At 32.0% G+C, this 17,314-nt stretch overlaps 2 protein-coding genes across 8 annotated transcripts in view; one reads left to right on the top strand and one right to left on the bottom strand.

Moving 5' to 3' along the window:
* The window catches only part of LOC100206424 (alpha-1-macroglobulin), a 141,685-nt gene that overhangs the window by 8,470 nt on the left and 115,901 nt on the right, over positions 1-17,314 (top strand). The window contains exon 1 of one of the 7 annotated variants that reach the window (XM_065816346.1): positions 15,099-15,457. The exons of 4 other annotated variants lie outside the window; for them this stretch is intronic. In XM_065816346.1, the coding sequence (XP_065672418.1) occupies positions 15,327-15,457 (131 nt within the window). In that variant the 5' untranslated portion in view covers positions 15,099-15,326. Of the gene's footprint in view, positions 1-15,098; positions 15,458-17,314 lie in introns of those variants that run through there. 2 more of the 7 variants (XM_065816347.1, XM_065816352.1) reach the window with 2 other exon arrangements.
* LOC136090180 (uncharacterized) overlaps positions 5,364-17,314 on the bottom strand; it is an 82,960-nt gene continuing 71,009 nt past the window's right edge. Inside the window, exon 5 of the mRNA XM_065816354.1 lies at positions 5,364-9,324. Coding sequence (XP_065672426.1) covers positions 5,686-6,888 — 1,203 coding nt within the window. The 5' untranslated portion in view covers positions 6,889-9,324 and the 3' untranslated portion in view covers positions 5,364-5,685. The remainder of the gene's footprint in view (positions 9,325-17,314) is intronic.

The following is a 17,314-nucleotide window of genomic DNA, read 5'->3' as shown; positions in this document are numbered from 1 at the left end:
TAGCAAAAATCCACATTTCAAACAAGCATGTTCACAACATGTTTGAATTCCATCAAAATCTGTGTTTAAATCAAGGAGAAGCTTTGTTTTCTTAATGTTTACTTTTTGTAAAACTTGTTGAACATTAATAAAATATGTTCCACCAGAACCTTGACGTAGCTTACTGAACATTTTTTCAATGGGATCACTAGAAAAATTTCCTAGACATACATATTCGTGTGAAGTGCTGAGGAGATGCTTAGTTAACTCAACCAGTCCTCTACTCGTGTATGCAAGAGCAAGAGCAGTATCTTTGGTAAGTTGTTTTACTCTTTGTCCTTGTTTTTTAGGAACCATTTTTTCAAACATACTTGCTATATCAAGTAAAAAATCTAATCGTTGATCGTTAGGGTTATCAAAGACAGCCCTTTTTAAGTCTTTAGTTTTAACGTCTTCGAACTGACTTTTTACATTTAGGATTTTGAAAAAGTCTACAATTTTTTCTATAAAATCAACAGTTCCACCTGAATCCTGAATTTCTGGATGAATTTTTAATGCAGTTAACGTTTCAACACAAAAAATCTTAAGACATAAAGCAACATTCTGTCGTTCTATAGGTTTTGGACAGATAGAAATTTCATTAAGCTTTGATAGTTTCACAATAGAATTATTTTCTAACTCAACCAGCTTCTTCAAGTCAACCCACTTTGCAGTTTTTTCAAGGCCGCAGTCAGAATACTTTAACTCTTGCATTTTTTCAGTTAACCAATTGTTTCTGATAGATTTGATTAGATGTACATAATCATAGAGCAAAAAAATGTTTTCAGTTGTGCGCCATGGAGAAATCAAATTGAATTTTTTAAAGAATGATTGATTTACTTTATTATTATCACATAAAATTGCAACAGTAATGCCATTACATGAACGAATCAAATTTAACATATTTACAACTTGTTCATATTGAAAATCAGCACTTAAACGATACACTGGCAGTGCTTTGTACAAAAACCTCTTTCCTCCTAATAATGAGCAAATCATAAAACTCAAAACAGTGGTTGCAAAATGTTCTGGATTATTTACTGCTTTTCCAAATAAGTTACCTCCTTGATACGTTAGTTGTGGTTTTACATAAACTTCATCGATTATAATAATTACATTTTTTTGACGAGGATCTTCTAGTTGCATAAAATATTTGTTGAGGAAATCAAAATCCTCTAGCTTACTAACCTTAGATATAAGTTTACCAAGTGTTACAATACTTGGCATTTCATAGTCATCTCTAATACGACTGTAAAGAGATCTTGAAATTGAAAAATACTCAAAAGCCCTACTTAGAATTTCTGGAGAATATTTTTTATTACCAACAAATGTTAATGCATGCATGCTAACAACTTGTTGTAGGATAATGTTTTTTTTATGATCCATTTCAACGGAATGTAAATATCTAATAGCTTCTAAAATTTGTAAGAAAGATGTAATTTTATGTATTCGATTACTGCACAGTGGTATAATAGAGCATCTAGATCCAAAATGAAAACCTTCAAATCGCATATCAATTTTAACTTTTAAAAGAAACTGTGGAATAGCAGAGGTATCAATATAATCCTTACTTTGGATTATTAAACCATCATCCACTGTAAAAGATGTTACTGGAAATGGAATAACTTCTTTGCTTACTTTTAGGCAAAGATCATCAAAACAACTAATTTCATACAAATCCAAGTGAGCTGAAATTTCATCAGGTTTCATGTTACGCGTAGATGGTAGTGATTTTGTTGTTGTTCTTTTTGTTGGTGGAGGTGTAGGAATTTGACTTTGAAATACACAGATGAAAATAGTTGGTGGATTTAAGGGACGAATTTTACCATGAATTTGACAAGTTTCATAATTAACTGGCCAATGATTTTCACAAATGAATGTATTTGGACTATTTGGAATGTTTTCTCTTGGAATAGATCTAATCCATCTTTCTCTTTCTTGAGGATTACGGTTTTTGTTTGGTAATCGAAAAAGTTTAACTTTATGTTCTTTATCATAGTTTCCTCTACAACCAGTCACACAACATTTAAAAGGCATGATATAGTAATTTTTGTTTTGAAAGATTACTAAATACATAAAATACAAATAAAATAATATTGACTATCAAATAATTATAAGCAATTGATTTTAAATATATATTGTGTAGTATATCATATTATGTAAATACATTACTGCATTATATCTATATACATGACTGAATATATATATATATATATATATATATATATATATATATATATATATATATATATATATATATATATATATATATATATATATATATATATATATATATATATATATATATATATATATATATATATATATATATAAACACTAAAAATATAACTAAAAAAACCACAAAACTTTCTCCATTTTTGTTTTGACAAACATCCGCCTACAGTTTTTTTTTTTTTTTGCGCGTCTTTCAGGCCTGTTATTAAGTAGGCCGTGGTTTAATCAATCAATAGAAGTTGAGCTCAATCCGTAAATAAACGAAGTTATAGTATTTTAATATTTCACTAATTTTCAGTTAATAATCAAAAATCAAAATATTTTTATTGAAAATATAATTAGTTAAGTTAACCTTGATAATACTAATGTTAAATTTGATCAGTTAATTTCATACTTTGTTAATTTTAGATTTTAATACTACGCATGCTTTGCAACTTTTTATTTATTTATTTTATTTATTTTTTGTTGCTGTTTCAATAAATTCTAGTACCGTGCCGTTGTACGTTAATAATAAAAACACGGAGATTCGAAGGGGATGATCTGTCACTGACAACCGTTTAATAATATAATAATAATAATATAACCAAATATTTCAAATATAAAATACCGTTTAAGAATACAATAAAATTATAACAAAGTACTTCAAATAAACCGTTTAAGAATACAATACAAATTTAACCAAGTATTTTAAATATAAAAAATCGTTTAAAGATACAATAAAAGTATAACCAAATATTTTAACATTTAGGTAACACTAGTAAAAGGATCGAGATCGAAAAAACTCAAATATTTATCTATTGAGAAAATAACTTTTTTCAATTTATTTGAAAATATTTTTATTTATTTAAAAGTAGTAAAATTCCAACTTTGGGAAAAATCAAAATTTTTTTAATATATTTGGTTCCGCAATAAGATTTAGGAGATCTTCCAAAATTTGTACGCGAATAAATACTTTGTACGTTGATAAATAGGATCATTTCTTAGATCTTTGTTTTTAGGTTTTATTGCATATAAATTTTGAAAAGTTGTAGGAGTTAGGTTTATTTTACATTTGAACATAAAAAACATTTAGCTACTAAGATTTAGAAGAGTTTCATTTCGAATGAAAGAGATTTTGAAGAGTACAATAATCTTTTAAAATTTATTATTTAGATGCTTCTGTTGCTGACAAAGAGGATTTAATTAACTTTTTTTAGCACTACCCATGCGATACTTGCATATTTCAGATGGAATTGGTGTAGTGAGTAATAGAATTAAATTAATGCATGTCGTTTTAAAAAATTTCTTGCTTTATATAATATTCCAATATTTTTTGAAACTTTTTTGCCAAAAATTTTGATATGATTTTTCCATGTGAGATTTTCATCAATAAAAACACCAAGGAAATGTATATGAAGTAAACACCAAAGAAATAATTTCTGATTGTTTTATTTGAATACCATCAATAAAAGGCATATCATTTGGCAAAAGATTTTTTTTTAGATTTTTAATAAAATTGAGCCCGTTAAGCTTTTTCTATGTTCAATGATAGTTTATTCAACCATTTTGAAATTTTAATTAGCCATGACATGAATGTTCATGACTGGAACATGGGTTCATGTCACGAACAAAACTTTTTTTTTTAACCCGTATTGAGTGGTATTTAGTATTTGTAGAAAGGTGATCATATATTTATTGTAAAAAGTCTTTTCAAAAAGTTTGAAAAACTAGAAGATACAGAAATAGGATGATAATCAGTTATATTTGATAAACCTCCTCCCTCCTTTTTAAAAAAATATTTCTTTAAATTTGGCTATCTTTAATAGGGTAGAAAATATTTCTTGTTTTATTGAACAATTAAAGGCCTGGATGAGTATAGTTTTTATCAGTGACGGATCCAGGATTTTTTGGTGTTTGAGAGCAAACTCCAAAAATTTTTATCTTTATACTGTCAAATAATGAGGCTTTGCAAAAAATTGCTATGATTGGAGGCTGGGAACGAAAAAGTTTTTTAAATTCTAAAATTTGAAACCCCCTCAAATTGAGGTTTTGTACTGTGCGCTTAAATAAATTAAGAGAAGTTGGAATGCATGTTGTAGATTAGTTTCTTTTAAAATGTGTAACCTCCCTCAAATTGAGGGGGTTTACAAATTTTAGAATAGTACAAAATATATTTCATCAACTTGTTGCCCCTCACGTTTGGGGTGGGTTTTATGAAATCAAAGAAAATTTTCGTTCCCACCTTCCAATCAATGCAATTTTTTGGAAAGCTTCATTATTTGATATAAGTATAAACATAAAAATATTTGGAGTTTGCTCCATATCTGAAAGTTAGCTCAAACATCAAAAAATCCTGGATCCGTCACTGGTTTTTATGATCTCGTAAGAATCAAATAAAATGTTACCATATATTTTGTTCAGGCTTCTCGTTATATGGATTTTTGATGTTTTATAAGCTGATTCAAACTCTTTAATCGAAACTTCAAAGTTATTTAGTATAAATTTACGAGAAGAGTAAAATCATTTATCGTATTAGGTGGAATATTTTTTGCTGAGTTTTGACCAACAATTACAAAAAAGTTATTATTTAATTTTCTCTCTCTTTAGGATGATATAAAAAATCATCATTGGTTTTAATAATTTTTATATTTTTAAGAGATAAATAAACTGATTTAGTTTCCCAGATTTTTACTGTCCCAATAACCAGATAATTAAGGTTAAAGCTATATAAAAAAAACCATCCTTTAGTTTTAACGACGGCAGTTTTTGTTTACTAATTAAAAATAGATTTCTTCTTTTCCTTAGTTAGGCCCAAATAATAAATATTTTTGACTTTTGACAAATATAGTTAGTATACTTTACAATAAATTATCCCAAGTATCTTAAAATTTGAATTCTTTATGAAATTGTAGTTTATTCTCGTAATCAACAAATCAGTAAACAGATAAATTAAATCAATAAACGATAATCTTTTCTCCTAACTAAAACTCTGCTATTTACAAATTTTTCCTCAATATATATACTCTATGCTTTTCCTAAAATATCCTTCAAAACACCGTCATAAATCACCGCAAAAACATATTTACAATTATTATTGGTAAAAACTATTAAAGCTATTAAATTTCTAACGTCATGAAATGTTCTAGAACTTTCCGGAATTACACTCCTCCTTGATCCTTACGGATCATCCAAATAGCAATCAAAGTATTTCGAAGGCATGCGCCGTTCCCGACCACTCCGTCGCAAAAGCATGTCGATTTCTTGGGGTCTATCTTCAGCTTCGGCATTTTCCTCGTTCGTCTCATCTTTAACTTGCTCTCCTTGATTTTTAGCGTTCTCTAGACCAGTTTCAGTATTCATCTCTATTTCCACATCAGGGATAATGCAGGACTGAGTATCATTTCGAGGTCTAACGTGTTTCACATGACGCGGAATGCCGTTCACTTCTACGATTTATTTCGACGCATTCCGAGTTATCGTAGCTGGTTGCCACTTTGTATAGCACCTCGCATTTGGTGGTTTCAGCCAGACTTTATCGCCGATTCGAAACCTCTTGTTCGTGACATTTTGCGCAGGAAGATTCTCTTTTCCCAATCCTTTCACACCAATGGTATAACTGTATATTTTGTCCATCGGACTTACACCATTTTTGTCGGCTGAGACATTGTACCAATATAGTGCTTCCGGTATCGACATTTTTGATCGTTCTGCTATTCTCTTGATCGTACGGTGGTTTCTTTCTACAATTCCATTTCCTTCAGGATAATAAGCGGCTCTAAATCTAATTTGTACTCCCCAACTATCAAGGAAACTCCTTATCTCTTTAGTTTTAAATGTCGGCTCATTGTCAGTCAATTTTTCAGACGGTGCTCCACGTTCACAAAAAATAAGACGGAGTATTCGGACTATGGCAAGACTTCCGTATGAGCTTGATAATTGTCGCCACAACGCGTATTTTGAAGGTCCGCAATCAATTAGACTCAAAAATTTGTCAGTGCCATAATGCGTGATGTCCATGGCCAATCTCTCCCAGTTTCCTTCAACATCCAATTTCCCTTTTTCCCACCGTATTGGCGCTGGATCTATTGACTGACATGGTTCGCAACTTTTTATCACATTTCGAACATCGTTTTCAGTAGCAGTCGGAATTGCTTTACGAACAAAGTTTAACGTTCGATTCACTCCGAAAGGTCCAGTTCTTTGGTGTATATCGGAAATAGATTCAGCCTTCGTAGCTACGATTCCCATACAACTATTCCGACACTCTGGCACAGTCAGTTTGTCGAGCCATCTGCTGCGAATTCTTGTTAATGCGTCAGCCAAATTATCTTTAGAAGGAATGAGTTTTACCTCAACGCTAACATTGTATTCTTCAATTAGCTGTTGCAACACGCTCAGTCTTCTTCGAATCAGCATTTCACCCGTCGCTTTTGATCTCAACCTTGATTTTCCTGTAAGGGCGTCAGAAACCCAGTGGAATACTGTCACGGAATCGGTAAAAACAGTCACTTTCTTCAGCTTCCACATCAGAGCCATATTCATTCCACGTATCACAGCGTCTAATTCTGCCATGTTTATATGAATATCAGACATTTCTTTTCGCAGCCATGTTGCATCCTCCACAGTAGTTTCCCCAACTTGAATAAGAGCACCCATCGCTAAAGAACTGGCATCAACCCACACTTTTCCCTCATCACCACACACAGCCCAATCACCACAAGCAGGCTCGCAACGTTCCACCTCAGCAAATACTTCTTTAAGCACCCACTTAACGTTCTCATCACAAATTTCATCGTCCCAACCCTTCGTCAGACTGACAGCTTTCCTCTTCAAGAGACTACAAATCACTCGCAGCCAACCACACACGGGTAAATATCCTACCAACTGTCCACAGATTGAAAACACAACTCTCCTGGTTAACTTTTGCGAGATAGCATCAACTCGATTCCTTCTGGACCACTCCAGTTTGTTACCAACCTTGCGCACACACAATCCTAACACACGAACTCCATCATTACCAATCTGCTCACCTTCTTTACTTTCTAAACCATATTTTTAAAAATGCCTCTTGACATAATCAAGACTCACCACACTTTCGTCTACGAAAATGTCGTCAACATAAGCGGACGTTCCACTCTTCACTAATTCGTCTTGATCAATGACGGCACTCACAACGGATTTCATGATCATTGGCGCAACGTTCAATCCGAAACCAAGTCGTGTCAAACAATACCTTTAATTTCGAAACACCACTGTTTGGAAGGGCCAAAGAGATTTATCAGTTTTTAGTTGAAGATAAGCCTTGCGTAAATCAATAATTGCTGGTTTGTTACCCATTCTTCTCCATTCTCTAAGCTTTTCGACACACACATCTGCATCTCTCGTGTATGTCTCAATGAAATCGTTAGCTTCTCTCCAGTCCAGAACAGGTCGGATTTTGTGGTCTTTGTTTCTCTGAATGACAGCCATTAAAGAAATCTGCCCTTTGGGCGGCCCCAATTCATTTTCGTCATACTCTAACAGCCACTTCCGATCAATCCAATTCTGTAGTTCGTTTTCATAGTCTGCTCTAGCGTGTTGTGGAATTCCGTACTGTGCCACTTTATTGCGCAATCGGTCGGGGCTTTCTCCATCTCTCCATTTCCATTTGACTCTCCATTCAACACCATTAAAAACTGCTTCATGATCTTTCTTTCTTATTTCGATTTTCTTAACTTTGTCCTCGTTCAAAGCCGATGCTCCACAGTAACTCAATCCGAACTTCGCCTTTCCCAAAGGAGAAATGGATGCTCCTCCTAGTAATTTAATGGAACTCATTCCGAGCATCATATTAACTCCAAACGGTTGGAAGTCCACTAAAATAACTTCATCACGTGCTTTAATGCCATCAACCTCAAGAATCACGACCGCTGACCCAGTGCACTGATGAACTTTTCCTTCAAACGTTACTACCTTTTGAGAGTTTGAGTACCTACATTGACTTTTGGGCAGGAATTTTTTATTCAAAATCGTCTTCGAACATCCTGTGTCCACTAAAGCTGTCGCAACCATGCCGTTAACTTTTAAACGAATAACAGATAATGCGCTCATTCCGCCGTTGTTCAGGAGCGAGGTAGCGCAGATCCCTCGCTCCTGCAATCGTTTCCCTGCAGCTTCCAGCATTTCGATGCAATGTGTCCTTCCTCACCACATTTAAAACATCTAACAGTGTTCGGTGACAAGTTCTTCGCAAGCAAACAATTCTTTGCAATGTGATTCAAACCTTTGCAGTTGTAACACACTAACGCGGTTTTTGTAGCATGGCGTCTAGATACAGCGCCAACAGCGTCACTGTCAATCACATTTGCACAGTTCAAAGCAGCTCTCATTCTGGGTAACATTATATCAATCGGGTCCATTACGGCTCGAAATCTTGATGATAAAACTTCTGGCAAACCCACAACAAACGCCAAACGCACAGACTCCTCTGATAATTTAGCAAGCTAGGCTAATCGTCTTAAATCAGCCAAAAATACGTCGGCTTTTTCTCCGTCACATAATTTTCGTTTTGTAAACAGTTCATATGCAGTATAGGCATCTACAGAAAACGCCGCTAATAACACACGCTCGACTTCCACAACATCTTTTTTATCTTCCGCGGTTAAAGCATCGTACACTGCATAAGCAGCTTCTCTGAGAAGAATCGGAAAAATTAGTTCAAGCTTTAAGTTCTGAATTTCAGCAATCACTTTCGTTCGTTGAATCCAAACAGCAGCATCCGAAGTGCCATCATACGTTTCAAACATATCAAATAATCTCATACTTGGTTCCATGCCCGGTTAGCTTGTAGTTTTTTCTCGTGATCAACAAATCAATAAACAGATAAATTAAATCAATAAACGATAATCTTTTCTCCTAACTAAAACTCTGCTATTTACAAATTTTTCCTCAATATATATACTCTATGCTTTTCCTAAAATATCCTTCAAAACACCGTCATAAATCACCGCAAAAACATATTTACAATTATTATTGGTAAAAACTATTAAAGCAATTAAATCTCTAACGTCATGAAATGTTCTAGAACTTTCCGGAATTACAGAAATGGATAACCTAGGTTCTAGACCTGTGTACTTTTGCTTTGTTTCCTTAGGATACTTATCGTTTGCCATTTTTATGCTTCAAAGGAGGACTATAATTAAAAAAGGAAATATTATTATTAACCAAATTTTTATTTTTATTACTGGTAATAATGTTGATATTGCAGTTCAATGCCAGAAAATAAACGAATAACAAAGGATTTTTATTAAGAATGAAATAATAATCTAGTCCATAGTACTATTGTTATCAGGCTCAGACTCATATGGTTCATCTGACTAATTTTCGTCATTTGCGTGCCTATCATGATTGGTGCAACCATGATGATTATGGTGATACATAATAATACATTTATAAAGGTTTGTGCAAATCACTCAAGTTTTATTACAAGAAAATCTTTTTGTGGAACAATCACTATGAAATCAAAACAAAGAGTAAACAATATCAATCATCAAATCTGGTGCAGAAGGCGATTCCATCCAAGACATGACAATAAAACCTTGATAATCAAACCAACCATTTCCAAAATGGCATGGTGGGTTAATCACTGCTATATATAAAGCTCTTTTTATGTGTTGCACTAACGAGTTTTTGTTCAGTGGTGACGTTTCCTTGCTTAATTTACCAGATTTAAATAATCTGTAGCAAGACGAAGTAACTAATTCTCCTTGCTCATCCCCGTATAAATCATAGACATATTTTTCCGCCATACTTTTTAGTTTATCAAATGGTGGTACTGAATCACCTAAAGGTTTAAAAGCTTCTAGATGCTTTGCTTTCTTCCGCAGAAATTTATAAGATTATTTTTTCCGTAATACACTTATTGAACAGCAACCAAAGAAAAAGTTTAAAACAATTTTAAAATCTGAATTGAACTAGTTTTTCATCCCGTCTAAAGATTACAATATTATCTACAGAAGGAAAAATTGTCACCTGTAAACAAATAAAAGCATTTGAAAGCATTCGACACTTCGTTACCGAAATCAGTCACATTTTTTTATACTGATGCGTGTAAAAACAACCAACCAGCTTCTTCGTTTGTGATTGGCTAACGGACTTTGATTACTATAATATGGTTGTCAATTGATAACATACTCATTTACAGATTGATCTTATTTATTGACGATATACTTATTTATTTCCATTCTACATTTCCTCTCTATAACTTTATCATTTCATACTTCTTCAAATACAACCATTATTTGGATGACTTAGCGCCAAACCAGTCTATACAAAGAATATGTTGAAATGAGATAATTTGACGAAAAAAATTAAAAGTAATTGCCGTTCAGTGCACTTAAAAATTTTAATCATAGCATTTTGGTGTTTGCAAAAAAACACTACATAAATCATTTTTTAATATAAACTAATATTTTTCAACTTTGTTATATAGCCTGGTTTGGCGCTTAACCATCCATTTGTCGAGTTAAGTTAGTTTACAAACACGTCTGGAAGTAAGTAAGTATAATAATATATAATAACAGCTAATAATAGTAAATGGTTAACAAATAAAAAACTAAAACATCAAAATAATCTGTATGGCCGCCATCCAGTTAAGAAACCGCTGATATCTGTCAGAAATTTTAAAGCCAGAAAAAAATTTCCATAAGGTTAGTTGAACAATGACTGGTCAAAATTTTTCCTCTAACAAATCAGATATGTTAGACGTCCAAATTAGGCATGTTGCGACGATATTAGGTATGATAGACGTCCAATCAGCTACCTACTGTAAAACATGACGGATGAAATGTTATGGGTTGGGAATGATTTAGTCGTGACGATGTGGATTTTCTTAATGGCATAAAAGTTATTATGTACCAGACTTTATTTAGACAAGGAATTTTATAATGCCAAATTGAAAAAATTAAAATGACTTATAAATCGTTCAATAAGATGACTGCATTGATCATGCATTATCAAAGCATTGCGCAGTATCATTTGGTTCTACTTAGGGTTATTTTAAATCACAAAAAATAAAGTTCTTGAACTTTCACAAGTTTTTTCTTCACAAAGTCCAAATCTCAATCTTATTCAGCGTCTTTGGGATTAAATCAATAGACAATTAGTTGAAAATCGACCGACAAATACCATTTACTTTGCTTTGATCGAAGAATGTTAGTACAACTGATACTAATATCATTATGCTAACAGGAGTGTTATTAACATTTACATCATGTTGACACAGTGCCGTGGCTAGTGCATTGGAGACCTCCTAAAAAAACTGTCATAGAGAAAATCTTAAAAACCTGTCCATTAGGTATTACACGGAAAAAAGCAAAACTCATTATATTTGCTAAATATACCTTCTAAATAAGCTGAGGACAGTGGGGTAGCCTTGTCACAATACTGGTTTGACGAGCAAGAGGTTGGCTAGGAAAACATACCCGCTACCTATTTTTTGATTACAACTTTGTGCTTCTATAAAATATAAATACAAGGACGAATCCAGCATTTTTTTGGTGCTTGAGCCAACTTCCAAACATGGAGCAAACTTCAAAAACATACATTTTTATACTTATGCTAAATAAGGGTGCTTTGCAGAAAATTGCGATAATTGGAGCCTGGGAAAAATAATCTTTAAATTTTGGCTCAAACGTGAAAAACAAGTTGATAAAACACTTTTTTTACTATTCTCAATTATATTAATATTTATTGATAAATTTTATATTTCATAAAATAGTCTCATTGCGTTCAAAAATGTATCAACATTTCACCAGTTGCTTTTGACTTAAATCTTGATTTACCAGTAAGGGCGTCAGAAATCCAGATAAACAAAATCTGTAAAAATTATATATCACTTTTTCTAGCTTCAACAATAAATCAATATTTATTCTTTGCATTAACACGTCTATCTCTGCCGTGTTATATGAGCGTTGGACCTTTCTTTTCACAGCCACGTTGCAACAAAAAGTTCTTACGGTCTTATTACAGAGCACCGCTGAAAAGTATTTAATAGGAAGTTCAAGACTTACTCATCTTGGTCAGTAATCGCATTTACAACGGACTTCATAATCATTTGCGCAACATTCAATCCAAAACCAAGTCGAATTAAACAATATTTTTTGTTGCCATACACAGTTTTGAACGGTTCTAGGTATTCCTCATTTTTCAGACGGAGATAAACTTTGCTAGGATCCGTTATTGCTGATTTGTTACCCATTCTTCTCCATTCTCTTAATCTATCAACCCACAAATCAGCATCTCTTTTTTACGCCTCGATGAAACTTTTGGCTTCTCTTTAATCCAAAAAAGGTCGAACTTTATTACCTTTATTTCTTTGAACGACACCCATTAAAGGAATTTGTTCTTTGGGCAATCAAGTTTTCATCATACTATTAACCATTACCGCTGGATGGAATTTCATCTTCATAATCCGCTTTAGCAGATTTTGACATCTCGTATTAAGCAACTTTATTAAACAGTTGTTTGGGTTCGTCTCCATCTTTTCATTTTCATTCAATTCCAATATAACCGCTGGTCTCAAACATTGTCATTCCTTATGAAAAAAATAAAAACTCCTCCCAATAACTTGATAGAAACCATGTGATTTCAAACATCATGTGAACTCCAAACGGTCGGAAATCTACTAAAATAACTTTGTCGCGTACATTTAAAGTCATTAACCTCGATAGTCACAGTTGTGAATTACATTAATGAACTTTTCCTTCAAAATTCACCAGCTTTAGAGAGTTAAAACTTTTATTTTAATTTTTGGACAGAAACTTGTGATTTAATTGTCTTTGAACGTCAACCATACTATTAACTTTCAAACGAATAATAGATAATGCGCTAATACCACTGTCATTCAAAAGCGAGGTCGCGTAGATTTCTCGCTTCTGAAATCGTTTCCTAACATCTTTAAGCATTTCGAAGCCACATATCCTTCCTCACTACATTTGAAAAACCAAAAGATTTTCTTCGGAGATAAATTTTTTGCGTGTAAATAAATTTTCACAATGCGGAGTAACCACTTGCCCTTGCAACATAATAATGGAATTTTTGAAGCATAATGCCGAGACAAAGCGCCATTAGCAATACTGTCATCTTTTCTTATGCTGCTTAAAGTAGCTCTCACTTTGGGTAACATGATATTGTAACCACTTTTGTTCTTTGGATTCACACTGCAACTTCTGAAGTTCCCTCATACGTTTCAAACATATCGAATAATTTCAATATAATCACATATATTGATGCAAAAAAAAATCTGTCAAAATTATGTTTGCACCATCTTATACCTATGTAAGTTAGCCGAGGTTAGATGACCTAATAAAAACAACCATTGAAAACCCAGGGCCGACGATACGGGTTTGAAGGGGAGGGGCAAAATCGTCAAAAAGTCCTCAATATCTAAAAAATTCTACAACAAAAAAGGTTTTTTAGAAAAAAAGTGGGGGGGCCTTCAGACCCCCTTATTTAGTCAGTCTATCTATGTACAATCCCTGCATGTTCTTCCTATTTAGTCAGTCGATGTATATGTACTATCTGCATGTTCTACCTATTTAAGTCAGTCGATGTATGTACATTTCCTAAATGCTCTACCTATTTAGTCAGTTGATGTATGTACATTCCCTGCAAGTTCTACCTGTTTAAGTCAGTCAATGTGCGCACACTTTATAAACAGTAATTTATAAACAGTATAACTTTTTATTAACAACAATCACAGACAATACGCATAAAAATAGAACTAAAATACTTTAAAATATAACATAAACTAGAACTTCTTTATTTAGAAATACTTTAAAATATAACATTAACACACAAAACCATAAGCCACCTAGAGGTAATAGAACCCACGTCACCGGGCACTTGTGTAATTTTTTTTTTTTTTTTATAGTTATTTTAGGTGCTCCCAGAAGTCCTTACGGTCTTATCACAGAGCACCGCGGGAGAGCATTTAACAGGAAGTTCACGCCTCCTTCCGTTCCAATGTTACTTGTTAAGGTAGAGCTGGCGTCGAACCTAGGACCTCTGGGTTCTGAGCCAGAACTCTAACCACTGCGCCACGGCTGCTCAAATTAATTTAAGCATCGGACCATGCATAATCCTTAAAAAATAATGGGTTAGTGCTAAAAGGCGGCGCGGCTCCGCCGGGTTCTATAAGGCAGCGCGGCTTAACTGACTAAAGCTGGCCTATTAATAACTGGCTTCTATTCCGGCGCTACTGTTAATAGAAATATTTGTCTGAACTACCAAATTCTTATGTGTATTGTTTTTTGTCGCGCATTATATTGTTTATATTGTCGCGCTTTTTTTTTTTTTTTTGTGATGTGGTTGCTAATTATTTTTATTAATGTTGCGTTTTACATTTGTTGCTATTATACAAGTTTTTCCTTTTTTGTTATTTGTCTGGCTTTTTTTAATAGTTATTGTTCGTCTTTTTTATTATAACTATTTTTGGTCACTATCTATATTATTAATTTTTGTTGTTTGTTTTTTCCTTTATTTGTTTATTTTATTAAGGTGTCACTCCAATGACTAGTTTTTAACTATACAAGTGACACCGAACCTAATTTTGTAAAATTAAAAATAAATCTGTAGTTATTTTCAATTTTTATGGTTAAATAAATAGATATTATTACCCATTTTTTTGTATATTACGTAACAAAAACAAATTAAATAATCACTCTCACTACTTAGTGACGTCATTGTGTTATTTGTATATAACCTAGGCTGGGGAAAATGGTTTCTGATATGTTGTAACAAGGCGCCGGCGGTTGGAACCGGCTTATAGTACGTTAGCATTAGTGAGTCAAGCCGCACCGCCTATTAGCACGTGGCGGAGCCGCGCCGCGCCGCATTTTAGACACCCCCAAATAATGGTAAATAATAAATATATTCTTGTTTTCTACATTACACAATTATTTAAAAAACAACGAGTTATTATTGGGTCAATTTACACAAAATTCAACTACTTCAAATACGTAAATTTACACAAAATTTTAAACGTCTGAATAGGTCTTTGATTCTCTCATCTACCTCTGCTTACCTGCTCAAAATTAAAATCAGCACGTAGTGTCATGACCTCTATAATTGTAAACATACAATCAAAGAAAACGTTTAAACTATTTATGTGTCTAATTATAGTTACTTTTAGTAAATCAATCATAAAATGTGAAACTCAATTAATCCATTATATTTACATACAAAGGTACGATAAATTCTAATTATTATTGCATCATATAAGTTACATAATCTGAACAGTACTGATTATTTAACTACTGCTAATGACATAAGTAATATGTTTTGTTAAGCAATAATCCTGCAGTTTAAGCGGCCTATAATAATTTCATTTTTTTGCTGCTTAAAACAAAATCTTCAAAAAGTCCTCGCTTAATACCAAATAAATGGTTGATTACGACCATAACTATTGTTCAAAAAAGAAAATAAGCTACATTCTGTAAACCATTGATCAGTTTCCTTAACGTCAATAATCATGTATAAAAATTATTCGAAATCATGTAGAAAGTCATTCGAGTTACGATGAACCATTTGACTTTAAATAAATTAATAGCAATTATAATTTTTTTGAGCATCATGAGTTTGTTATTAGTAAAAATTGTTCATATTTATCAGAGGCTTTAAATTTCATAACGAAAGCAACAAAAGCTGGTAATGGTATTAATATAAAAGTTTTAAATTTTGCAAAAGCAAAAACTGAACAATAAGCTTCAATAGTTATTAAAATTAGTTAATACAGCTCATCATTATAACCTAAAATCAGTATCACATAGCAACCTTTTGATATCTTTGAAGTGATCATTTATGTATAGGATTTGTTCTATTTAATATAAATCAACTAAATCATGGAATTATGTTTCCTCTAAAATTAAGAATTTATATTTGAAAACAGGAAATATAACTCTTTTTATCAACAAGATTAAAGAATTTATCTGAGACAAAAACAATAAAGAAAGTTTCTGTTGTGTTGTATTATTGTATTATTATTATTAATCTCTTTATCTTCTGTATGACATCTTGTTTGTTTGTTACTATTGGTAACTTATTATCATGCTTTATTTTAATATTAGTATTATTGTTACAGTTACTATTATTACCATTGTTATTATTATTGTTATTATTATTATTATTATTATTATTATTATTACTACGCATACAGTTTTTATTATATTTATATAAATATCATTTAGTCTCTTGTTAGTATATTTATTTACATATTATATTAACTGCTGTGAGTTACTGATTCTAGCTTTGTATATGTTAATACAGACTTGTACTGTTTGCTACTGATTCTTGTTTTTTGTATGTATGTATATTATAAAGTGAATTAATTATTAGTTGCTTGATTTGGTTTCATTGTTAAAATTTTTACAGACTATATGGTTTCCACTTGTTTATTCTAAAATGTTATAAAACATTCCTTAGTAATAGAAAGTTAAGGTTTATGTTAAGTTTGTTTTGGACTGGAAGAATTTCACAAGTGGAGCACCTTAATTTTCACTTCTTAATCCCCTTCATTTTTTGATTCTGTAAATGACTTAAAAATTAACATATTAGATTAATTGGAATAATTTTCATATGAAATGAAATTAATATACACAATTTTTATTGAAACAGCAACCATGATCTTCAATGTTTGAGTATTTAAATAAACTGTTAGAGTTGTAAAATAAGTGGTCAAAAATATTTCATGGGGATTGGGGTGTAAAGTAATGCATAAAATAAAAATCAAGTCACCAATTCAATTACATAATAATCAATCATATTGAGCCAAAAGACACTAATCAAAAAAGATTTTGGTATTGTAATATTATGTTTTGGTATTGGAAAATCATGTTGTCATTGTTGACAATAAGCTATTTAAATGTAGGTTTTATAAAACATGCATTTAAGTATACTAATGTTGCTACATTACAGTTGTAATAAAAGTCAACTACTAGGCCTACAAAATTATTAGATTTATCTACATTAAATGTAAAAAGAAGATTAATAGAAATGTTTAATATATAAAATTCAAATTATATAAAATTTGAAGAGCTATTAAGAT

This window comes from Hydra vulgaris, chromosome 13, assembly GCF_038396675.1.
Source record: "Hydra vulgaris chromosome 13, alternate assembly HydraT2T_AEP".
In the NCBI taxonomy this organism is placed as follows: Eukaryota; Metazoa; Cnidaria; class Hydrozoa; order Anthoathecata; family Hydridae; genus Hydra; species Hydra vulgaris.
Note: the sequence above shows the minus strand (reverse complement) of the source record. Positions and strands in the feature narration are given on the sequence as shown.